Source organism: Oryzias melastigma, unplaced genomic scaffold (genome assembly GCF_002922805.2).
Source record: "Oryzias melastigma strain HK-1 unplaced genomic scaffold, ASM292280v2 sc00325, whole genome shotgun sequence".
Taxonomy (NCBI): domain Eukaryota; kingdom Metazoa; phylum Chordata; class Actinopteri; order Beloniformes; family Adrianichthyidae; genus Oryzias; species Oryzias melastigma.
The window spans coordinates 1-25,744 of record NW_023416929.1 but is presented as its reverse complement, the minus strand read 5'-3'; the positions used below and the strand labels follow the sequence as shown (position 1 = coordinate 25,744).

The window sequence follows — 25,744 nt, the reverse complement described above, 5'->3', positions numbered from 1 at the left end:
AAAAAAGGACGCAAAGTTGTGTCACATCGAGTTGTCAGTAGTGGAAACAAAGTTAAATAAACATTAAGATAACCAAATAAACACTTTTAGTCATATTTTTGAAGAACAAACTAAAACATAGTGCTACAAACAAAGCAAAACCATGATCTGAGGAAAGATAGTGTCATAGGGTCAGGTTAGCTCACCCAACAATGCTACGGAAACTCCAAATCAGGTCGTTCTTGAAAACTGGACAGCTTTTTCTAAAATAACTAATGTTTGTCAGTTTTTATGAGCAAGAAATGTTACAGTTTGTGATGAATTCTCAGTTAGACGACTAAAATGAGGAAAAATAACACTTCCTGGTTAAGATGAACCGTGATACATGAAACCTCTTACAGCCCGTTCAGTCTGGTCCGGTACAGCAACATCTGCTTCAGTCAAGTAGAAATGTAAGACTTTTTTTCAAAGGATGAAGAAGAGGATGACGACAACCAGAAGGATAGCTAGCAGAACGCCGATGGCGCACCACTGTCTGCGGTCTGCAAGGACAGGAAGAATCCGTCATCTACAGCCAACCACATGTGAAGCAGCTCCACTGTTGCCGGGCAGATCACCTACCACTGGTCATGTGTGACACCTTGGCCAGTTTCTTCATGACATTGTCCAGTCTGGACTGTGTGTTGTCCATCTCTTGGCTGAAATCATCCAGCATTCTGCGGTGCAACCACACAGACGTGCATGTCAACAAGAATAGCAGCCATCGGTTTTGACTTTCAAGGGTTTAAATATTAAAAAAACAAAAAACACAGCCACTCCATAATATACAGAAGAGATAACTGGGACTTTTAACCCTTTAACAGCGGAGCTCCAGTGTTTATGTTTTTAATTGCTAACATGGTAATTCCAGCAGATTCTAAAGGGGAAAAGCGGCTGCTGGAAGTATGTTGATTGTATAAATCAGAGGTCTGTAACCTGCAGCTCCAGATCCACATGTTTCTCTTTTATCTCTCCATTGTGGCTCATTGGACAAACATAAAATAAGTCATGGAGACTGCTGATCCAGACATGTCGACCGTCAGAGTCAGCAGCTCCCCCTAACTAAAAGCACTTTAGGAAAACAAATAAATAAAGCCCACAAACTAAGACTACCAAGGTCCAATCCTAAACTAAAATAGTCACTTTGCTGTCACAGGCTAGTGTTAAGGAGTAAACTGAACCCTTTTCAGTTCAGGTCAGCTTCTGGTTCTTACTCAGCCTGTTCATCCAGCTCCACTCCGATTCGCTCAGACATGTTCTTGAGAACATTGATGGATCCAGACACCAGTTCCAGCTGTTCATCCTGCTGGTCTGCGATCAGCTGAAACAGACACATGGGCGTTCGCCCTGAGCTCGGCAAAACTCAACATTCCCGTCTGTTCTCAGGCCAGTGCATACCTGCTGCTGCACCTGCTGCTCTTCTATGAACTGACTGTTGGCGCTCTGCAGCTGATGGTCGAGCCGGCTGTATTTGTCTGAACCGGGCTGCCATATGCGTCCTTGAGCACCACGCTCACCAAGCAGAGCCTGAACACAAAGTAAATGCATTCAGTGGAGCAAAAAGTACTGAATCCGCCCTTAATGTGTATGTTATTCCACTTAAATATATGACAGAGGCCTGTAATGTTTATCAAAGGTAAACTTCAATTATGAGAGACAGAATAGGGGAGAAATTCAAAAAAATCACAGAGCAGTATTTTGGAAACAAGTGATAAATTCCTCAGTAAAAAATAAGTATTTATCACACTTATTTTTTAATGTGTTCCTCTCACACCCTTTGGACTAAAACAGAACCGAGGGCTGTATCCAGCCTCCCAAGGTGTCTCTAAAGGTTCTCACAAATTACTTTTCATGCATCAAAAACAGGAAGTAGTACAGTGTTCCTTTGCTAAACTGGGGTTTGACTTTCACAAAGTCGCTCTTCATGGATTTTTTCAGGCAATTTTGCACTTTTTTTATTTTTTACATTGGATTGTATTCTGCATCCTGATTGGCTGTTGACCACTAGAGCTGCAACAAATTACTATTTTAATAGTCGACTGATCCCCGATTATTTTTTACGATTAGTCGACTAATCGGGTCATGCACAAAGTGGATGTAAAGCACGTCTCCTGTACAGAATGTGTTCATCTTGACAGACTCACATTAATCTCTGATCACAATCAGATCTTAGTTTTTATTTTGTAACACTGCATTTATTTCTCTAAGAAGGTTTTAACATAGAGTTTAAATTAAATGAGAGAGAAAAGTGTGAAAATGTTTGTGTCAAAAAAGTGGATAAATTGTGAAGTGATGAGAGTTACAGCCTTACAACATCTAGAATTACTGTAAAAAAATTAACTTTGTGGATTTCACCTATAATAGGTTAGTTTTATAATGTAACGGTGGAACAGTGTACAGAATGCTCATTCTTGGTCAAAAGAAGCATTTGCCTATTTCTTGTCTGCAGAGACTCGGTACCTGTTTGCTCTTCCCGTCTGAAGAGGTCGTTCCTGGAGACGACATCTGCTCCTTCATTTCCTTTAAAGTAAACAGTAAATTGATGTAACAGAGATGAAGAAGTCAGACAAATAGATTTATGGTGTAAAACATGGCTGCAGCATCTCACTGTCGTATCACAACAGCGATATGAGAATGACTAAAGCTGTTCTTTAGTTCTGCTTTTGGCTTTCAGGGATAGACTATAGTACTGGCATGACAAAAAACATCTACTCACTGCAGAACAGTCTATTGTTCTGAATTAAAAAGGATAAAAAAAACTCTATGTTGATCAATACTCCAATGTTCTTCAATAAATGTTTTCAAACCACAAAAAGAAGTATTTTTGATGAGTCTGGTCCGGTCTGCTCAGTGGAAACGAGGCATTAGTGTACCACCCCCACCCCGCTCCAAACAGGAAGCACCTGCTGGCTCCAAGACGCCAAAATCTAATAGACTTCTATGAAGAAATAATAAACTTTTATTACAAACATGAGAGTTTTTGAAGAGTTTGGTAACTTTGTTTTATTTTTATGCTGTTGATCACTTTGATCCCTGATCTCCAGTAACAACAGCGGGATCAATGAAGCTTATCTTATGACTCATTCTATTCATCAGAATAACCATGTTTGCTCTGATACTATTTTTTAACATGTTTTTAATCATTGTCTTTATTTTCATGACATTTTTCTGTAGTCCAGATTATTCAAGATATAAACAGACCAATCAGACCAAAGTGTGTGTTCTCAAACTTTCAAATGTTTGATTCACAGATTGACCCGAGTCTACACCTATCTGGGTGTGGCCTTTAAATGAGCTAACTCCGGATTGGACCAAATATATTCCTATGGAAGAAGTGCTCTTTAACAATAATCCGTTCTCAGTGGTATTCACTGTGTGTGCTGCCAGTCGAACAGTAAAGATTACCTTAAGTTAGTTCAGGATTCACGACCTCACCAGTCAGGACATCATTTTCTCCAGATGTGATCAGTTTTAATTATTAAATCTCGTGAAAATGTCCGATTTTGAATTTACTATCAGACTGACCAATCGGACAGTCATCAGAGCACTGTGCTGCAGAAGGGTTCTTCCGTTAGAAAACAAAGCAGATTCTCCCAGAGTGAGATGATGAGGAGGCTTACCCTGACCATATGTCTGGTGCTGGTGATGAAGGCCTTCCTCTTTGACAGCTCCGCTGCATCCAGATTAAACTTCTTCGGGTTTGACTCTACTATGCGTTTGTAATATGTTAAGAAACAAGCTTTGTTTCCCAGAACAACACCAAAAGTCAGGTGTGTGAGTTCTAGCCTTTAAAACAGGAGTGTCAAACTCAATCGCACAAGGGGATAATATACAAAACACACCTCAGGTCGCGGGCCGAACAGAATAAACATTTCTTAAACACACTAAAACTACATTTTAAAAACTTTAAAACCGTAACTTTTTAACATAATTATAAACTAGATGCAGAAGGTGCTAGTGCTGATAGCTGAAGATGCTGAAATTGATAGCTAAAAACGCTGAAGCTAATATTGCTGTAGCTGATAGCTGAAAATGCTGAAGCTAATATACTCCTGAACCTGACAGCTGAAAACGCTGACGCTGATAGCCAGCTAAAATATTAACAAAATCCCAAATTAGCCTAAAAAACAAAAGAAAAAAAACTTTGATTGTGTCTGAATTCCCCCCTAATCACTATATATTGCAATCGCCATTTTCTAGTGCTGTCCAAATCTACTAATTCCTAATCGAGTGCACTCGAAATTTCCTAAAAGTCTTTGTTGAAAAACTAGCGTGCATCAATGTTCACTAGATTAGCGAATATAGACCACAATGCATTGGGGTCGAACAATTTCAAACAAAAAAACATGTTTAAATGTAATATTTGAATAAAACCATCAACATTTTCGCCATCAAAACACAGTGGAGTCATAAATAAATGTCGTAAAATGTTCATATTTATTCAATTTTCACTCATATCCGCTGTTTAGAAAAACGAAAGGAAAGTAGTGAGCATCGGGTCCAAATTATCTTTAAAATCCAGGACACTATATTGTCCTGCACAATATAGTTTTTTAGTAGTTAGGGGGGAATTCAGACATAAGCTTAGGTTAGCCAAAACAGCTAGCATGTAGCTAAAAAAATAGCTAAACTTCAAAATAGCCTAACAAACTGAAAAAAGCCTAAATTAGCCAAAACAGCTAGAATGTACCTGAAATATTAGTTACACTCCAAAATAGCCTAAAAAATCTTGCCAAAATAGTCCAATGTCAATTTTTAAAACTTTAAAACTGTGACTTTTAACATAACTATGCAGAATAAAAAGGCAGGAATACTATTCTAGAATAAATCAACAAAAACCTTAAATAACTTTCAATATCTTACCTTCCATAAAAGTATATTTTGTCTAAATGATACAAGATAGAAATGAGCATAAGATAACCAGATCCGGCTTCTGGGGTTTGAATTTAACACGTATGATTTAAAGGATATTGACAGTCTCATCCAGGTCCTCCAGGTCCCACTCAATGGAGCGCAGGCTGTTTCGGAGTTCATTCGTCGTCCAGTCGATTTCCTCTTTGGAGGCTCCGCTGCCGCCCTGCAGCAGCTCCCTCCATCGGTGGTGAAGGCTCTGGGCTGCGTTCACAGCCTTCTGCACCTCCCTAATAGAACATGAACACCTGTGAGGTGGAGCTGAATGCCCTTATTAACCTTAAACACCTAAATCTTTAACATACTGTAACTTTTTAATTGTTAACAAGCTGTGAGTCACTTTTCTTCTTCAAAATCTGATGGAATTATTGTGTTAACCATTAAAAAATTACAGTAAATCAAGGAACACAAACAAGTTAACAAGCTAGTTGATCAAATTGGCCTATACAATTAAAAACTCATTTCAAAAGGAAATAAATCAGTTATATCAATATTGGAAAATACAGTTTGGATTGAGACGTGGTAGATTTATTTTACTGTAACGTAAAACATCACACACGTGTGATGCAGCAAAAACTGATCAACCCTCACTCCAGTACAATATGTGGAAACAATTTGAATTGATCAGTCATGTGACCATACAGTGTGGTGGAATGTTCTAATAATGTTCCCCTTGGATTATTTTGATGTGGAGAAACAACTTCATCAAACTAAAATGTGAGTGGATTTGACATTCATTCTTGTTTGTTTATACACATATTTGTGTGAATGTTTAGCACTGTAGTGATTCTCCTGCTCCTTTCTGTATGTTTTTGTGACGTAAAAACTCAATCACACTTTCAGCGATTTCTGCAATCTTGGTATCAAAACGTTCAGCTCGTTCGAGACTTTACTGCTTATATTTTAGGTATTCATAAACTTCATAGTTTTTGAAATATTGAGAAAAAATATGCCCCTCAGGCGATGAATGAGAAAATCTTCTAATTTCAACATTTTAAGTAGATTAGCAACAAATCGTTAAATACACTAATGGACTATGTTTCCATCTTTATAGTCATTTCCAAAGAAATTAGAAAAAAAGGTTTTTATGCTAATTTGGGGTTTAGCTCATATTTGAGTTATGACTAATTTAGATAGCTTTTTTGGCTAATTTAACATCTACTAAGGTTTTTCGGGCTAATTTGCTGTTAAACTCATATTTAAGCAACACACTAAACATTTTTGCAAAGTTGGCGTGTATCAGCAATTTTTAGCAATTTCACTACAATTTTTTAGAAATGTAGGTCAACTTCAGCGCTCTTTTATCGTTCTTTAACAAAGTTCCCGTCTTTTAGCAAATTTAAAATTTTGCTAATAGCTTTGGCATTTTCAGTAAATCCCTTCAGGGTTAAAGTAAATTTGGTCACCATTTTCAGCAAAAAGCTTCAGCATCTCCAGCGACTACTTTCAGAAAAGCATTCACACTAACATTATCGCAGGTAATGCAACTTTTCTAGTTAATTTATTCTCTTGAAGAAATACAAGGAATCTGGAAAACTTCACCTGAACTGTTCAGTACCAGCTACTGATCTGAGTCACACTGGTGGAGGTTTTGGATAAAGATGGTACAGGTCAAGTTTAGGTCAGAGAATCGGATCTTTCAAAATGAACTAATGTCGACTTAGAATCGGGTGATCGACCACAGATTATGATCGAAATCGACTTAATGAGTCATTTCTCTTAAACAAATTACCGGACAAACATGACCGACAGTCAAACCACACTAACAGTAATGTTTCTCATTTGGTTCCAATAATGAAACCTCCATGTAAATATGTTGACTGCATGGTTCAAGCAGGAGGAGCGGCTGTTAGCACTCCGGCCGGACATGGTGGATCCCCTTGGATCAGATTTCACCAGGTGTTGTGTTCTACCTGAACGGATGCTAACACAAACGCAACACAAAAGCGCTCGTGCGCAGCTCTCCTCCCGCAGCTGTTAGCTAGTTTAGTTCCCTTCATCATTCTGACCCTTTAACAACGAAGAACGGGTCTTCCATTGACATGTTGCGTGTCCAGGTTCAATCCATCCTCCGGGTCTGGAATCCGCTGGTACTGACTCGCTTGTGGAAGATGTTAGTGTTCGGTAAGCGCGTAAAAGCTGCGGTAGAAACCGCAGACTGTTTACATCCAGAAGGGAAACTACCCGGACGCTTTTCTTCTTCTTCTTGTCTATGTTTCAGGACTGATGGAATCCAACGTGATAGTATATTATCGCCCCCTGCTGGCGAAAGAGAAGGAAAGCACCCGTGCATTTGCCTGGATTTATATCCAGCCCTAACATAACACATAACATCGCTTATGTTTTTGGTTTTGTGCAGAAGTTAAATTAAGATTATTTTAGAGTTGATGCGAATATTCATCGATAGGCATCAGTTAACTTTATTAGTTAACAGAAAAAGAGCCACTTGGGCCTGTTTTTTAATAGAGATCCAAACCAAGTAGGAGCAAAGAAAGTCGGATTTTACCCATTGGGAAATGTAATACTGCTTTCCATTTTATTGTTACTTTTATAATAAAAGTGAATTATGCTTCTTTTTTGGTTTGAATAAGAACAGAAATATAAAAAGAAACCAACATTTCCTCAAAATGTGAAACTGTTTTTTTGTTTTTTTTACTTTTCACAAAAGCTCATATCCATTCCTTTCAAAGTCCTTCAAAAGCCCTTCTGTGCCAAACAGGATAATCCCTGTACAACCAATGTGCTCCTGCAAAAAGTTTTAAAGGACACAAGACAGAAATAATACTTTCTTTATCCACTCTTTTTACTACTGCCGTTAACCTGAACATAGACACGAATAGGTTTATAATCCAGCAGAAAGTGTTAAAAATTTGATACATTTTACAAAATCCCTTCAGTACAGTTACCAGACAAAGTTGTGCAGCATAAAAAAAATGTGCTTTAAACTCATAAAATAAACAAAATAATCAGACAAGATAAAACTTTTAACAAAGTTTTGTTTATTATTTAAAATCTATGCATTCTGGAGGAAGGGTAGAGCGAACACGGCCTCTTAAGGGCGTTTAATCCTTTACACAGTTTATCTTAAGTAAGAGAATTTATTCTATTAAACATCTATGTGCTCCCACTGGCCCAGGTTATAAACAACAACAACAGATGACACACAGATATACATTAGACCGACACCAGGAGACCAAGGCCCTGTACAGGCTCTTGGTAAATGCATTGAGGACATTAATGACTGGATGCGCCACAACTTACTTCAATTAAACAAAAACAAAACTCAAACAGGAAACTGCAGCTTATTCAGAACTCTGCTGCTCGGGTTCTCACAAGGACCAAGAAAGTAGACCACATCAGTCCAGTTCTGAGGTCTTTACACTGGTTACCTGTCTGTCAGAGGATAGACTTTAAAGTTCTGTTACTGGTTTATAAAGCTTTGAATGGTTTAGCACCAAAATACATGACTGACCTCCTGACCCAGTATGTACCAGCCAGACCTCTCCGGTCATCAGGATCCGGTCTTTTATCAGTTCCTAGAGTCAGAACTAAACATGGAGAAGCTGCATTCAGCTTCTATGCTCCACAGATCTGGAATAGACTTCCAGAAAACCTTAGATCTGCTGAAACACTCAGTGTATTTAAATCCAGGTTAAAGACTCACCTGTTCTCAGTTGTATTTGATTAATATGTATTCAAAAGTTTACGTCCGCACTTTTTATCTATGCTTGTTTTAAATTCAGTTCTTTTTACTTCCCTTTAATCTTATTTTAGTGATCAAACCCTTATTATTTCTCACATTTCATACACACCTAGGAGCATGACAGCTGATGAGACTTTAATTTAACTTTAAATACACTCAGCAAAAATATGAACACAACACTTTTGTTTTTGCTCCTATTTTTCATGAGATGGACTTAAAGATCTAAAATTCATTCCAGATACACAATATGACCATTTCTCTCAATCGTTGTTCACAATCTGTCTCAATGTGGGATAGCGAGCACTTCTGCTTTGCTGAGATAATCCATCCCACCTCACAGGTGTGCCACATCAAAATGCTGATCTGACATTACGATTAGAGCACAGGTGTGCCTTAGACTGCTCACAATAAAAGGACACCCTGAAATGTGAAGTTTTTTTTTTTGCTTTATTGGGGGTCTGTGGACCCAGAACCAGTCAGTACCTAGTGTCACCACCATTTGACTCATGCAGTGCAACACATCTTCTTCACATAGAGTTCATCAGATTGTCAATTGTGGCCTGTGGAATATTGGTCCACTCCTCTTCAATGGCTGTGTGAAGTTGCTGGATATTAGTGGGAACTGGTACACGCTGTCATATACGCCGGTCAAGCACATCCCAAACATGCTCAATGGGTGACATGTCCGGTGAGTATGCTGGCCATGCAAGAACTGGGACATTTTCAGCTTCCAAGAATTGTGTCCAGATCCTTACAACATGGGGCTGTGCACTATCTTGCTGAAACACGAGGTGATGTTCATGGATGTATGGCACAACAATGGGCCTCAGGATCTCATCACCGTATCTCTGTGCATTCAAAATGCCATCAATAAAATGTACCTGTGTTCTTCGTCCATGACAGATGCCTGCCCATACCATAACCCCACGACCACCATGGGTCACTCCATCCACAACGTTGATATCAGCAAAGCGCTCACCCACACGACGCCACACGCTGTCCGCCATCTGCACTGAACAATGTAAACCCAGATTCATCCGTGAAGAGAACACCTCTCCAACTGCCAGACGCCATCAAATGTGAGCATTTGCTGACTCAAGTCTGTTACCACGACGATCTGGAGTCTGGTTAAGACCCTGATGAGGACAACGAGCATGCAGTTGAGCTTCCCTGAGACGGTTTCTGTGTGCAGAAATTGTTTGGTTATGCAAACCAATTGTTTCAGCAGCTGTCTGAGTGGCTGGTCTCAGACCATCTTGGAGGTGAACCTGATGGATGTGGAGGTCCTGGGCTGGTGTGGTTACACATGGTCTGCGGTTGTGAGGCCGCTTGGATGCACTGCCGTCTTCTCTGAAATGCCTTTGGAGACGGCTTATGGTGGAGAAATGAACATTGAATGTACGAGCAACAGATCTGGTTGACATTCCTGCTGTCAGCATGCCAATTACACGCTTCCTCAATTGTGACATCTGTGGCATTTTGCTGTGAGACAAAACTGCACATTTCAGGGTGGCCTTTTATCGTGGGCAGTCTAAGGCACACCTGTGCACTAACCATGATGTCAGATTAGCATCTTGATGTGGCACACCTGTGAGGTGGGATGGATTATCTCAGCAAAGCAGAAGTGCTCACTATCACACATTGAGACAGATTCCATTTTAGCAACAGGCTAATGTTTTTGACTAATTTAGTTCACTAAGGAATTTTAGGCTATTTTGTAGTTTAGCTAGTATTTATGCAACAAGCTAGCTTTTTTGTCTAATTTGGCATATCTTAAGGTAAAAGGCAAAAACGTAAAAACAAAAAGAAATCCTTTTGAGAGATGGTAGTTCTTTTTATATTTTTGCTTAAATAGAAATAGACATAATTAATTTTTATCTAAAAAACAGAAGGTAATGAATGCAAATCCACATTTCTAAAAACAAAAATAAAATAAAATAAATTAAAAGTAAAAAATAAATAAATAAATAAATAAATAAAATAAAATAATTAAAAAAAAAAAGCTACAGTATGACTTTTTGGCTCCTAGCTTTTGATTAGTAGAAATCGAGCCTAAATGGCTCTTTTACTGTTAATGGTTGCCGACCCCTGATTAAGGTTATGGGGAAAAAAGACAGCTCTAGACAGTGGATGATAAAGGTGAGAAAAAAAATACAGCGTGTTTAAATATTAAAATCTACTTTTTTGCCATGAATCATCAAAGGTGGACAAAAAAGTCTTAGCAGACAAAATTCAGGAAAACGAAAAACAACTCCTGTCAGACAGAGCACAGGGCAAAGGCTAGCGTCCGACATCCGTACTTCCGCTCTAGCCGTGGTTTTGATAACAGCATCCGTTAGCTCGGTCATTTAAAACCGATAGGTGATTTTTCGCCTATTAGAAAGTCACACTTTTCTGATTTTTACTTCAGCATTTTCCGTTTAAAACTTATTGAAACTTTAATGTAGAAAATGTGAGTTTCGTGCAAGTTCCGCAATTTAACTAGCTTTAGCTGCTAGCTTGTGTAGCCTGCCTCCCCGTCGTCTTCACAGAGTGTTAACGTCGAGCTGCTGTGCTTCAGTCTTATGGCTCTGATCCAAACGCCGAGAAGAACTGGTTAGCGTTGACACCGACTCGATAGTTTGGATTCATTGACTGGTAAGTCTGCCGGACGACTTTCAAGAGTTAAAGGCCCCAAAAAAGGCGCCTGAGACTGTTGACCACAACACGTCAGCTGATCGATACGCCACGAGAGCACAGCATACTGATCAGTACAGCGGGACACCTATGGGCTGACAGATCTGGTTGGTACCGTAGAGGTGACTGATGGACCTTTCAGGTTCAGAACATACGGACAGGTGGAGGAGGAACGCCTTCCCAGGTCACGTGAGCTCACATGAAGTTTGGAAGTGAAATTGGTGTGCTTTTGTCTCGTCGAAACTCTTCTATTTGGAACTGTCGTTAAACGAAGAGTCAGTTCAGTGTTGGCTTTACAAACAAGAACAACAAAGACAGATCCATGAAGGGGGCAGTTGTTGATCATCTGATGAAATGTGATATCTAGAATGCAACAGTAAAAGCATCAGAATGATCAATGTCAACAAAATGAAGCAATTAAAACCGAACATAATGAGCTCAACAATAGGCGATAAATACTTTCTGCTTCTTAAACATCAGGCGTTTGCATTAAAAACCTAAATAAATCAGTTTTCTGACACTCTAAATATTAACAATGAGTATAAAATCATCCTATGCTCTGAGGATTTTACCAAACGACAGCAGGTTGTGCTAGAATTAGGCCTGCACAAGAAAAATCTCAACTTTATCGCAATATTGGGTATTGCAAAAGATGGTGTAAATTGTGATAAATACTTATCTTAGATGTTTAGAATCATGTTGAAATACTCAGTTTATGTGTTTGAACAAATCAAATGGAGTCCTTTCATGTTGGATGCTCACCTCCTATGCAGACTAGGGTGGAAAATAACTTCAGTTATGCTGACTTTTATTACAATAAAGCGTTTGCATTGAAATGGAATGACGTATTAGTTGTTCTTATGTTTAGTTATTTGTTGATGAATTGTGAGTCATTGTCATCGCAATACTGATGGTTAAAATAAAACATTGCAAGTTTTCCTCCTAATCATGCCTTAGCTGTAGTGACAACATGTCCATTTAGATTGTAATTTGCTGGTTTTAATCTCTGACAAGTTGCTGACAGGTTACAGTTTATTATGAAATTACGTTTTGAAGCATTTGGCAAACAGATGTTTTATTTTTGATCATGTGTAGGTTTGTGACACAACTGTTTTCTGTGGATCGCTGCTTTGGTGGCAATTCAAATAGAGACCAACAATTCACAATCTAACCACCATTCTTCCTATTTATCTTACGTCTGTGTGGTTTCATAGGTCTTTCTTTTTACTGGATGAATGAAAATTAAACTTTGTATTTAATCACAATCATAAACCTTTATTTGGAACAGGATATCAGAATCAACAAAACATAAATAAAAACACAAAGATTTTGAAAGAAAGAAATTATATTTGTCGTACTGAAGAATTTTTCTGTCAACTTCCTGGTTAACTTCAGCTGTAAACAAAAATATCACTGTTGTTTTGGATCATTTAAAAACAAATCTTAAAAATGTTCTCCACAGATTTTTTTTTATCATTAAAGTTTGATTACAATAGATTGATGACAAAAAGATGTTGAATGAAGACACAGCAAAAGTTGCATCACCTGCGATAATTCTAGTGTGAATGCTTTTAGCTGAAAGTAGTCGCTGAAGCTTTTTCCTGAAAATGGTGATGCAATTTACTTTAATTGCTGAAGGGATTTGCTGAAAATGCAAAAGCTATTTGCAAAATGTTACATTTGCCAAGAATGGAAATTTAATAAAATAACTAATGAAAGAGTGCCAAAGTTACTAAATTTCTGAAAAATTTGTAGTAAAATTGCTTAAAAATCCAGACTACATGGCAATTAAGCAAAAAAAGGTGTGTTGCTTAAATATGAACTAAACTCCAAATTAGCCCAAAAAACCTTAGTAGATACCAAATTAGTCAAAAAAAGCTATCACATTGCTTAAGTACTAGCTAAACTCCAAAGTAGCCTAAACTTCTTAATTAGACTAAATTAGTAAAAAATGTTAGCATGATGCTAAAATGTTACCTAAACCCCAATTTTTCTGAAAATGACTATGAAAGATTAAAACATAGTCCAAGAAATTTAAAGACTTGTTGCTAATCTACTTAGCATTTTTAAATTTAAAGACTCTCATTCATTTCCTATGTGACATATTGTTCTCATTTTTTAATATTTTGCTCAGTTTCTGAATACAAAAGTACAAGCAGTAATGCCCTGAACAATCTGAATGTTTTGATACTAAGATTGCTGAAATAACTGAAATTGTGAGTTTTTATGAGCCAAAAAACGTACTGAGAGGAGCAGGAGAATCTCTATAGTGTGAATGCTGACTAAACATTCACACTATTAACATAAAACGGAAACGCTAGAAAACACTTACGGTCCTTTTATCCAAGCCAATAAAAGTGTTTCTAACATATATATGTAAAATTATACAAATTCGTTTTTGTCAGAACTTATTTCAGTAAAATGAACTTACATTTCTTTTTTCTTTATCTACCAAAAACACTCGATAGCATTACTTTGAAAATGCGGTTTACCAACAATTTACTTTAAAGTTTTATTTATTTTCAGTCTCAGTAGCACCTGCAGTTTTGTTTAGTTTTTGTACATAAAATCCAACATTATTTAGCATTATGGATAGATAATTATACAGCGGAAGTATTTTCACAACACGTCATTAGATTTATAAAAATTGCAAATCAGTGATCTCAGACATTGAAAATATTCGTACTTGTATTTTTGGGGTCAGATTGCGAATATCCAAGTACTTGTTACAGCTCGACTTAGTAATGAATCATGGGAACCTTACATTTCCAGCTCATCAGAAGCCTTATCTTAACCAGATGTTAGAGGGACTGATCCAAGTTCAGTCAAAGACTGAATCAATAATCAAAGCTCTTTGTTTCTTGTCAGTTTCAGCTGTCAGGGGAGCTTCCTCCGTTGGTTCTACTCAGGCCAAGCTCCGCCTTCTCCCTGAGGCCGTTTTGAGCCACCATGCTCACCTAGAGCCAGCCAGTGGGCCTGTGTCTTGCAACTAGAATCCTCAGTGACCATGTCCGAGAACCAAGCCAATAACGTCCCTCTGAACAACAACATTGGACCCAACAGGATTCGAAACCCCAACATCAACCAGAACCCCCTCATCAATGTCCGCGACCGCCTCTTCCACGCGCTGTTTTTCAAGATGGCCGTTACCTATGCCCGTCTCTTCCCTCCCTCTTTCAGGAGAGTTTTTGAGTTTTTTGTCCTCCTCAAGGTAAGAAAACCAGAACTCTCTCATGGACATAAGCTGAACCAAACCCGGTACTAGAAGCATTGTCAAGTTCCTTAACCATCATGAAAACTGGAAACCTGTTTTTTTATGAGAAAGGGGGAAGGGAAAAATCTGGTTCCCAGAAACCTGATTTTACAGAGTGCATGTGCAGAACAAAGAACAATCAGCACTTCACCTTTAAAACATGAGAAATGTAGGCTGGAAGGAGAGATGATTACAAAACAGGAAAGCAGGTTGTTATAGTTGTGCATGTTAGCTGGTTTATCTGGTAACAAAGTCATCCACGGAGACCCGGTTGTTTTAGTTCCAGGGGTCTGAAACCTGCAGACCCCCTCAAAAATAGAATGGTTGTGCATACTGACCTCAAAATGTTTTTCTGCTGTAAACAGGTCTAAAAAAACCTGTTGAAATGTTAGAGTATGACCTTGATTAACTACAAAGATGAACTGCTTGATGGCCTGTTGGAGCATTATGGGTACTGTAGTCTGGAGCCTCATGGAGTGAGACTGTCCTTGTGCTCTTTGTGAACGAGTTGAAAAAAGTTTGAGTTCATTTACTTTTATACTTAAATACTTGCTTACTTGTAACCAAACAGTTATTTTTTTAAAACTAAACATTTTCTATATTACGTTAGTCATAGAGCCAATTTGGAGGAGTTAAAGAGCCACATGTGGCTCCAGAGCAACAGATTGCTGATCCCTGATCTATTCCCCCCACGTGTGTCAAAGTCAAGGCCCGGGGGCCGGATCCGGCCCTCCGGGTAATTCTGTCCTGCCCTCCAGATCATTTTATTATATTGTTATTAATGGCCTGATGGTATCTTGCTCTTATTACTAACTTGCATAACTTTAACAAAATATATTTGTATGGAGAGTAAAATTTTGAAAGTTATTTAAGGTTTAAGTGGATTTATTCTGGAATAATATTCCTGCCTTTTTATCCTCAGCGTTTTCAGCTATCAGCTTCAGTGATTTTAGCTATCAATTTCAGCATTTTCTGCTATCAGCACTAGCATCTTCAGTGGCCACATTCAGCTTACAGCATTCACACTAACATTATCACAGGTAATGCTATATATCTAGTTCATAATTATGTAAAGTTATGGGTCAAAGTTTTAAAAATGTAGTTTTAGAGTGTTCAATAAATGTTTATCCTGTTCGGCCGAAGGTGTGTTTTGGGTTTTGGCCCCCTGTGTGATTGAGTTTGAAACCCCTGGCGTATACTTAGAATTATAATCCCAAATAAGAAAGAATAAACCTTGCTTAAACTCAAAGGATGTTTGGAATATGATTCGGTAAATTGCTTTCATTTGAATGATGCTTAATGAGGGTTCAGAAATGACATCAACTGCTAATACTTGCAGCCTCCTGGATCATCACTTCGTCTCCACAGTTTCTTCTGTCATTTCTCTGAATTTGCCATCTTGGTTTTTAGCCACCTCCTGTGTTTCCAGTAACTTGGTCGGTTTTCTACTATGAGTTGTCCGGTCTGTTGGAGTCTCTGTACTCCTGCGTGGACGTATCAAAGAGACTTTGGTATTTCCTAACTACTTCAATTAATAATCAACAATGGCAATGTTGAAAGGACACAATTTTTAGGTTCTAATTGCTTGAAATAAGTATCGGTTTATGGTACTATATGCATGCAATTGTACTATAGGCATAAAAATCCAATCGTGGATGATGTCATCAGCATGTGTCACATTTCACTCTCATTGGGGGGATTTCCTTCTGTTGCCTTGCGACCCGAGAAATTACAGATCGCTATGAAGTATAAACTGGGCATTCCAGTCTGTCACATCAGATGTTACTGACTGAGAACAGTGTCCATGCTCCTGGGTTTTGGTCTTTATATCAGCATTCTTTTATGTTATTCAGCTATATTTATATTTAGATGCCCTCCTTTTGCTTTCTTCCAGGCTCTCTTTGTCCTCTTCATCCTGGCCTACATCCACATTGCCTTCTCTCGCTCACCGATCAACTGTCTGGAGGCTGTGAGGGAGCGCTGGCCTCGCGATGGCATTCTGCGCGTGGAGATCCAGCGAAACTCCAGCCGGGCCCCCGTCTTTCTGCAGAACCACGATTCCACTGGTCTTCAAGAAGAGCTGGAGGCGCAGGAAGAAGCCGGAGGAGCAGTGGCGCAGCTCAGCCTGGCAGCTTTGAAGGAGGAGGAGGAGGAGGATGAAGAGGAGATGACTCTAGAGATGTTTGACAACAGTTCGGTACAGGTTAGAGATTTTTAAATGTTTTTTTTTCGTAGATCGTAAACATAATTCAGAGTAGGGCTGGGCGACATATTGATATTATCGATTAATTTTTTGTTTGTTTCCAACAATTTACATTTCCCCAGCTCTCTGCTCTCTTGGGCATCCATAGTTCAGTGTAAAGTCTGTCAGTCCGTCTCTCGCAAAGCTGCAACTAGCAGAGGAGCTTCAGTGAGAGAGAAAAAGCTTGTTTACAAAAAAGAAACGCACGTGCTGCAAGAAGCTCCCACCTCACCCACCCCCCCATTCTGCTACTCTGTGTTGGTGTAGCGGTTAGCTTTGACTGATGCAGCTGCAGGACGTTTTCAAACGGATCCAGACAGAACTGGAGGATAACGCTGCTGGTCTACAGCCGCAACAGAACATTTAATAAAAGTGTTGATTTGAAGACTGCGCTGTTGTTACACACTGACGCTTGCATGCCACAATACTAGCTGCTAATGCTAACCAGCTGTTTCTAAGCTAATGCTAACGAGCTGCAGCAGCAGTAATTCATAGGACATTTTTAAAAGCTGTATTTTATAAATGTAATTACAGGGATGAATCTGCTTTGTATTAACTTTATCAGTGGACTATGTAACTTTACAGAGCCAAAAAGCTCTGTAATGCTTGTGCTATGTTTGGGGGTCCAGATGACCCCACCCTTACATTGACGTGTTATCCCTCCTATGACAAAAGTGGACATGACTTCCTGTCTGCCATGGACACCAGATATAATTTAAAAAAAAGTTTAGGGCGGTGTCTTGTTGGTCCCTGACAACCCCACTCCCAACTAGAACTGCCACGATTAGTCGACTAATCTGGAAAAATAATTAGGGATTAGTCGACTATTAAGATAATCATTTGTGGCAGCACCACTCCCAACGTTAATGTCCATTTCCACTTGTGTCTTTTCTCCCTGTTATTTGCTGACTGCTGGCCTCTGATCTCGCCTGTCCTCAGTTTAAACTGGACATCGAGCCTCGCCTGAAACCGTCGCTGACAGAAGGAGGAGCAGCAGGAGGTGCCAACGACAGCCAGGATGTCTCCTTCAGCCAGACCTCTAAAGGTATGCAGCCACTGCAGGATTCAGTGTCTGAGCTGGAGATGATGACTCGAGCAGGTAAACTCACCTTACACCTTCCTAGTTCTACTCACCGGCTAGACTCATGTCTTTGACTTGATTTTCTTTAAGTGTAGGGTCAGATAATTAGCAAATGTGTTCTTATTTGTTGAAGATGAGCTATTTTTTAATTGTAAAATCTTGATCCTGAGATTTGGGTTTGCTGTTGAGGTTTGCATGTTCAATTAATACTGAATCAGTTACTGCCATTGTGAATGTTGATAGTTTGTGTTTTTTCTTTAAAGTGTGGCCTCAAGAGGAGTATATCGTAGAGTATTCTCTGGAGTACGGCTTCCTGCGCCTTTCTCAGAGCACCAGACAGAGGTTGAACATCCCCGTCATGGTTGTCACTCTGGGTCAGACTCAACCACCAACACCACTTCCCTTCACATGACGGCTCACCTCACAGCACCAACTGACGGTCCTGTTTCTACCTCAGATCCCATAAAGGACGAGTGTTTTGGAGATGGCTTCAGTCGCTTCCTGCTCGATGAGTTTCTGGGCTACGATGACATTCTGATGTCCAGTGTCAAAGCACTCGCTGAGAATGAGGAAAACAAAGGTGCAGAGACCCCACACCCCGTTTACAGTGTCATTTAGGCAGATGGAACCACATGCACACAGATTTCTGTCCCACAGCTCTCAGAGACTGAAGAGCCAGAGTGTTTTAAACAATTCTTCTTTCTTACTGTGCCTTTGAGCAAACATTTTTCCCCCGCCTCATCCTCAAAAACTTCCCAGAATTCACACACACCTAACACATGGTGAAAATTAATTATAGACAAAAAATGAAGACATGAGTACAAGAAAAAAAAATAATAATAATAATTGAAATGTCCTCAAAAGAAATGTCAAAATCAAGTAAAAAACATAAACATGTGTCAGGGATATTCAAAGGAATTTTTGAAATTACTATGGGATAGCCACAGGACCTAAGGCCGTTTTACACATTTTCCACAATACAGGAAACTTGTTCAAAGAATCTTCTCAAAATGTAATGCACACAACCAGGTTAAGTCTAAAATCACAATAAAAGTTTCATTGACCTTTGACCTCAAAGCCCTCAATTAAAAAAAATCATCTTTAAAACCAGCAACATTTTAAGGGGTCTATTTCATGCTTTCTTAAGGCTTTCAGAGTAAACTATATCCATATATATGATCATATATTACTAAAGAACAAACTGAATGAATAGAGCTGGGTATCTGTTATGATTTCCAGAAACAATTCGATTAGACTCACAAAACCCTGAATATATTCGATTCTGATTTTTTTCAGATCTTCAATTCAGTTTTGAGTTTACACATGTATACACATTTAGAAATACATTAATAATCTTCTATATGTTTTGAATATATTTATATTAATCTGATCCAGTTCACATACTGTAAATGTATCAGTGAAATAATCAGATTGTTAATATCATCCAGTGTTAACATGGATTCTCTAAAGGAGAAGTTCTAACTAAAATGTTCAGATCAGTAACATTGGAAACATTAGTATGGAGCATATCTAGTAACTTCATGCAGAATAACGTTTAGTTGAATGATGGACAGAGATATCCCATAGTAACTACCTTTTCTCGTTTCCGTAAAAGCGAAAAATGAAACATTTCAGAAGACCAAAGTAATTTACAGAAATCAAACAAAAGAAGAAACCCATTTATATATGGAAATAAATCTTTATTTGGATCAACCCACAGAGCTAAACATCCCTTTACAGATGAACCTTTTGGTTTATAAAAATCATGAAGCTCAAATGTTTTGCTTGTATTTCAATATCTGCCAACATCTCACTGATAGCACATGGTTCTTCGCAGGTTTCCTGAGGAATGTGGTGTCTGGAGAACATTACCGCTTTGTCAGCATGTGGATGGCCAGAACCTCCTACCTGGCTGCTTTTGTCATCATGGTCATATTCGTAAGGACTTGAGTTCTGACACATGTTTCCATACTGATCCAGACGTGTTTGGATCACTGAAGGATGTGAACTGTGGATGGAATGTTTGATGAGTGACAGACGTGTTTGTTGTCTTCCAGACTCTATCAGTCTCCATGCTGCTCAGATACTCTCATCATCAGATCTTCGTCTTCATCGGTCAGTTTCAGTTTAATGAAGCATGTCCTAATCAATCCTCTTGATCAGATTCAGTTTTTAGGTTTGACTGTTTTTCTACTTCAATGTTAGAGAACTGTTGTAATTTTACATTTGAGCAACACCTTAAAGATAACTGTATCATCTAGGAGAGCATCCTTCTCATATTATTGCTTCGTTTTGTCCCCCCCTCAGTTGACCTCTTGCAGATGCTGGAGATGAACATGACGATTGCGTTCCCAGCAGCCCCTCTGCTGACTGTGATCCTCGCGCTTGTTGGTAAGCTCGTACAACCTTCACAGGGTTCACACAGGTGCTCTTATGCTGCTTTCACACCAAACGGGATTCACGCTTCAAATTCAGGTTGGATGACTCTCTTTTGACACACTGCTAGTCAAAAAATCTGTTCATAAACTGGACTGGAGGAGCTTCTGTCCAAAGGTTTTAGCCTCATGGCTGCAACAGGATGTCTGGAGATCCTGAAAAGGCTTCAAGTTAATGGAATTGAAATGAGGTCTGAAAAAGCTTTAAATAGACCCTTTACACGCGACGGGAAATACTCTCTTTTTACTACTGATGATGAGGACTGGTTCTGGAGAAACCCAGAGATGTATTTAAACCAGGGCTCTCAAACTAGCAGCCCTCGGCCCCCAAGTTGATACTTTGCGGCCCCCACCTTAATATGAAAGTTCAATGTCTACTAAGCAATATCTTCTGCATGTTCACGCTTCATTGATGAAAGCTTTGGATTCACTTTGTGATCTTCAGCTTTATGCTTAAAACTCGTTGGATCTGGTCATCAGAAAAGTCCTTAGCAACAGTTGCTAATGTCGTTGGCTCCTGTCGTTTCACAGGACATGCAGAAGATACTGCTTAGAAGTACATAGACATAAACAAATGTTGAGTAGACATAGACAATAGACCAAAGATATAGACAATGAACACAAAAACATATTTTTGGGACAAACGGGACCCCATACGGCCCAGCCCCAGCCAGACTCTGCATTCAAGGTAAACTGAATTTAAGAACCCCGGTCTATACTGTAAAATAAATGTTCCATCTAACATGTGGGAGGCTCCTGATTTTGTGATTAATGCCTAGTTTAGGAAAGTCTTTTGAAATACAACTAGAAGTGATTTCTCCTAAACCACTGAGAGGTTCAGACGGTCTCTGGTGTGTCATCTGAACATTCTAAACAGATTCTTTGTCTTCCTGTCAGGCATGGAGGCCATCATGTCCGAGTTCTTCAATGACACCACCACAGCCTTCTACATCATTCTCATTGTTTGGCTTGCCGATCAGTACGATGCCATTTGCTGCCACACCAACACCAGCAAGCGCCACTGGCTCAGGTGAGTCACACACCACACTCAGATTTATTAGCCCTTTAACACCAGAACTTTAGCTCCAGGTGTGACACACCCACACCTATGTGTTTTGACTGTGGGAGGACGATGGAGAAAACCCTCACATGCAAACTGCTAGCATCAATGTCGCAAAAAAGCGTTTGGAAAAAGCAGTTTGGTCATGAGAAATAAAAGCTTTTTGTTAGAAGACTTTTGAAAGCTGCACCACAAACAAAACAAAGTTTTTAGTCAGACTTTATTATTAAAAAACTACACCAATTTGGTTGGAAGAAGTTCCTTTTTATTAAATGTCACCTGAGTGAACGCTGTCCGCCATTTTGGAAGTCAAATAGGGGGAGTAAGAGTGCGTCGCTGCCGTGGATCTGTCATGTTGATCTTTTGTCGTGTCCACTCGACTGTCTCTGATTAAATAAAGATTTTAAATAAGATTTTAAGTGTTTAAAAAAAAAAATTAAAGAAAACATAAATTCAACTTCTGTAAATCTTCAGACACCCTGTGGAAGCATTGACTGTACACTCACTGTCCACTTTATCAGCCACACCAGTTCTACTGCATATTAAAATCCAACTATGACCGTTCCTTTATTTAAAAAAAATGTTCAGAGTAGTGTTTTAATTATGATTCTGAAGTTTTTAACCAAAATCCCACAACCTGAACGTTTTATCTGAAGCCTCTATTTCCAAAATCTCCTCTGAGGGGGCGTGGCTTTTGGAGCTGTGCTGAACAGCCCCGCTCCTAATACTACCCTGGAATCTACCAAAAATGCTCTGCCGAATGATTGTATCGTTTTCTTTATAGCAGGGGGGGTCAAACTCAATCATACAAGAGACTAAAATCCAAAACACACCTTAGGTCACAGACCGAACAGGATAAACATTTATTGAACACTCTAAAACTACATTTTTAAAACTTTAAAACTGTAACTTTTTACCATAATCATGAACTACATATATAGCATCACCTGTGATAATGCTAGTGTGAATGCTGTAAGCTGAATTTGGCTGCAGAGGATGCTAGTGCTGATAGCTGAAGAGGCTGAAATTAATAGCTAAAAAACCCTGAAGCTGATAGCTGAAAATGTTGAAGCAGATATCCAGCTAAAATATTAGCTAACTGCCAAATTAGCCTAAAAAATAATGATAAAAAAAACCTAGGTTATCCCAACCAGCTAGCATGCAGCTGAAAAATTTGCCAAACTTCGAAAAAGTCTAAAAAATTCACATAATACAACACAAAATTCCACACAATATTTGTTTTAAAAAAACAGTTTCTATTGGTGTTAGAGCAATCGTATTTTCAAACCAATGTGGACTTAATTCATATCAGTATTTATTTATTTTGTCCACTGGATACTTTTGTGGCAATGCTACAAGCTAAACTCCAAAACATCCCAGAAAAATGAAAAAGCCTAAATGAGCCCAAACATCTAAAATGTAGCTGAAATATTAGATAAACTCCAAAATAGACTAAAGAAATCTTAGTAAATGCCAAAATAGTCCAAAAAGTTAGCAGAATGTCAATTTTTAAAACTTTAAAAATGTATCTTTTTAACCTAATTATGAATAATAAAAAGGCAGGAATATTATTCCAGAATAAATAAATTTAAACCTTAAATGACTTTCAATATTTTACTCTCCATAAAAATATATTTTGTCAAAATGATACAAGTTAGAAATTATCACAACATAACATCGGACTATTAATAACAATAAAATAAAATAATAAATCTGAGATTTTATTTTTTGACCATATCATAATACTGAGCTGTTTCAACAAAGGAATGTGACTTTTTTTCTTTGCTGACGCAGGTTTTTCTACCTGTACCACTTCGCCTTCTACGCCTACCACTACCGCTTTAACGGCCAGTACAGCAGTCTTGCCCTGGTCACCTCTTGGCTCTTCATCCAGGTCAGAATGTTACCTGTCCTACAACATTTACTGTGGAGCTACATCAACCGAGCCTCTCTAACTCACTTTTTCATCCTCTCCTGGTGCAGCACTCAATGATCTACTTCTTCCACCATTATGAGCTTCCTGCCATCATGCAGCAGATCCGGATCCAGGAAATGCTGTTGCAGAACCAGCAGGCGGGTCAGAACCAAACTGCTCTGCAGGACAACCTCAACAACAACAACAGAGCTGCTGCAGAGGGGGATCCGGGGCCCGTCAACACCCCCCAGCCAGGAGCGGCCGACGCCGATCAGACCGCGGGTCCCCGTCCTGACCCCGACCTCTCCCCCTCCACCTCAGTCACAGCAGCAAGCTCTGGGGAAGTTCGGTCCGAGTTGAACTGGGTCGCCCAAACCGCCGCCATCATCACGGAAGCTCTGTCATCCTCGGTGGAGTCTGGAGGAGTGTCTGCAAGTCCAGGCACAGCAGAGGCTGAGGTCAGCGTGGTGGCAGAGTTCTGGATGGGAGAAGCAGCAGCAGCAGCAGCAGCAGGAGGAGGAGGAGGAGCGGAAGATCCAAACATAGTTTCCATAGGAATCGAATCTAAAACAGAAGCTGCTGCAGCTGGAGGCCTGCAGGGGACTCCCCCTCCAGAGACGGTGCCATCAGGCCCGCTCCACTCTGACACAGACGCAGGAACTGACTGCAGCTGCAAAGCAGCCGAGCAGCAGAGCTCGTCACACAGCCCTTCCTGAGGAGCTGCCGCTGCTCTCCTGGATGCTGCGGTGCCTCGGTTTGTCAGCTGATGGCGCTGGTTGACGTTTCATGTTGCACAAGAGACCACGCCTGCCACTGCAAACCGGAACAGCCAGAACTGCCTTCAAGTTAGAGTTTTAGACCAAAACGGAATAAATTAGTCGAGTACTCCCCACCCCGAAATCAGCGCAGAAACTTTGGACACGACGGGCTGAGAACTGGACCGGTTTCTGTTCTTTCATTTGGTTTTCCCTCAAAACGGAGGTGAGACCGCAGCTCAGTCCCAGAAGATGACTTATAAACTTTCCAATGAAACCAGAAATGTTGCGTCTTTTCCCAACAGAAGGTTAACTCCTGACGGAGGGATCGATCTGCTCTTCGAGTTCGGTAGAGACGACTCAGCAGCACACCAGTGACATTTTCTTGAATGTTTTTCTTGATCAGATGCTGTTCATCTTATGTATATTTAATAAGTAGTAGAGGAAACTTTCCAGAGTGTTTGCTGTTTTTTGGCTTCACATGACAACGATCTGTAGTTATCTAACCTCTAAGGCTGCAAAACAGTTTGTTGGCTGTAGTTTAATCTGAAACTGGACAGCAGATTAAACATCCAAACTTCTCTAGAAAGCACTAAAACTTGGCTCGAAAGATGAGAATAAAGGCTCCAGAACCATTTGTGAAAGGAGAACTTGCTGCTGATGGGGATTTTAAGGCGGTCGTTCGCTGAGTAAAGGTTATTATTTGTGCCATAAATAATCTGGTGTCGATTCAGGTCTTCTCTCTGAAAGGTGACGTGCTTGTGACTATGGCGTTGTCATCGGTCACGCCAAACTGAAGCTGAGGTGAATATAAAATTCACTTTTAGAAAAAAGACTGGATGTGTTAACTTAGTAGACACAAGCACAAACCTTCTCAAACAGGTCTGTGGACTGCTAGATTGGTGTCATATCTGGATGTTCTGGAAAATGGGGATTTGGAGAGAAACACTGCATTTGGTGCATCTAAAAATGTAATAAAAAATACACCAGAGGACTCATCACCCAGAGATGAAGAATGTGCATCATCTGAGCTCTGAAGAGGCTTTGATGTGTGATTACATCTGTCAGACTCACCTCCAAATAAATCACTGCTCCTGCTGGTGGCGTTGTCATTCGGGGGGAGGTCGCCGCCTCCTGCTGTCAACCTCTGTTCAGGTTTAGACGCCAAAGGGAGTCATGCAAAGGTCCTCAGGTGACTTTGAAGTGTACCACCTCCATCCTGATGGGGAGGTGTTGGTGCGTCAGTCAGAACACTTTCTGTTCAACTGGAAGAATAAACTTTTTTTCATTTTGAAGTTTATGAAAAAAGACGGATACATTTGCTAAAATTTAGTTAAAGAACTATGAAAGAGCCCTAAATTTCTTTAAATTTGTAGTAAAATCGCTTAAAAATACCTAATACAGCCCAGCTTTGCAAAAAAACATATTTGGTGTGTTGCTGAAATATGAGCTAAACTCCAAATTAGCCCAAAATTACTTTGTAGATGCTAAATTAGCCCCAAAAAAGTTTGCACATCTCTTAAGCTAAACTCCAAAATAACCTATAAATCCTCAGTAAACTAAATTAATTAAAAACATTAGCTGTTGCTAAAATAGAATCTAAACTCTAAATTAGCCAATAAAAACCTCAGTAGATAAGAAATTAGCCAAAAATGTTAGCATGTTACTAAAATATTAGCTAAGCTCCAAATTAGC

The 25,744-nt window shown here is 39.4% G+C and overlaps 2 protein-coding genes across 3 annotated transcripts; one reads left to right on the top strand and one right to left on the bottom strand.

The window, feature by feature from the left end:
* Positions 1-7,154, bottom strand: stx6 (syntaxin 6; the record flags this gene model as incomplete). The annotated part of the gene is given in 8 exon segments (XM_024261410.2): positions 1-521; positions 601-695; positions 1,233-1,339; positions 1,417-1,545; positions 2,479-2,538; positions 3,639-3,733; positions 4,990-5,159; positions 6,939-7,154. Coding segments are annotated over 8 exon segments (768 nt in total). The 5' UTR covers positions 6,974-7,154.
* A 3,731-nt stretch (positions 7,155-10,885) lies between these two features.
* tmem259 (transmembrane protein 259) lies at positions 10,886-25,146 on the top strand. 2 transcript variants are annotated; one of them, XM_024261405.2, is made up of 12 exons: positions 10,886-11,269; positions 14,177-14,519; positions 16,456-16,764; positions 17,743-17,848; positions 18,148-18,258; positions 18,342-18,464; positions 19,722-19,822; positions 19,942-19,999; positions 20,192-20,275; positions 21,217-21,349; positions 23,174-23,273; positions 23,363-25,146. In XM_024261405.2, the coding sequence occupies exons 2-12, from the start codon at positions 14,316-14,318 to the stop codon at positions 24,008-24,010; spliced, it is 1,977 nt and encodes a 658-aa protein (XP_024117173.1). In that variant the 5' UTR covers positions 10,886-11,269; positions 14,177-14,315; the 3' UTR covers positions 24,011-25,146. The 2 variants fall into 2 exon arrangements, with proteins under 2 accessions (XP_024117173.1, XP_024117171.1); XM_024261403.2 differs by having other exon boundaries at positions 17,743-17,902.
* Positions 25,147-25,744: the final 598 nt, after the last annotated feature.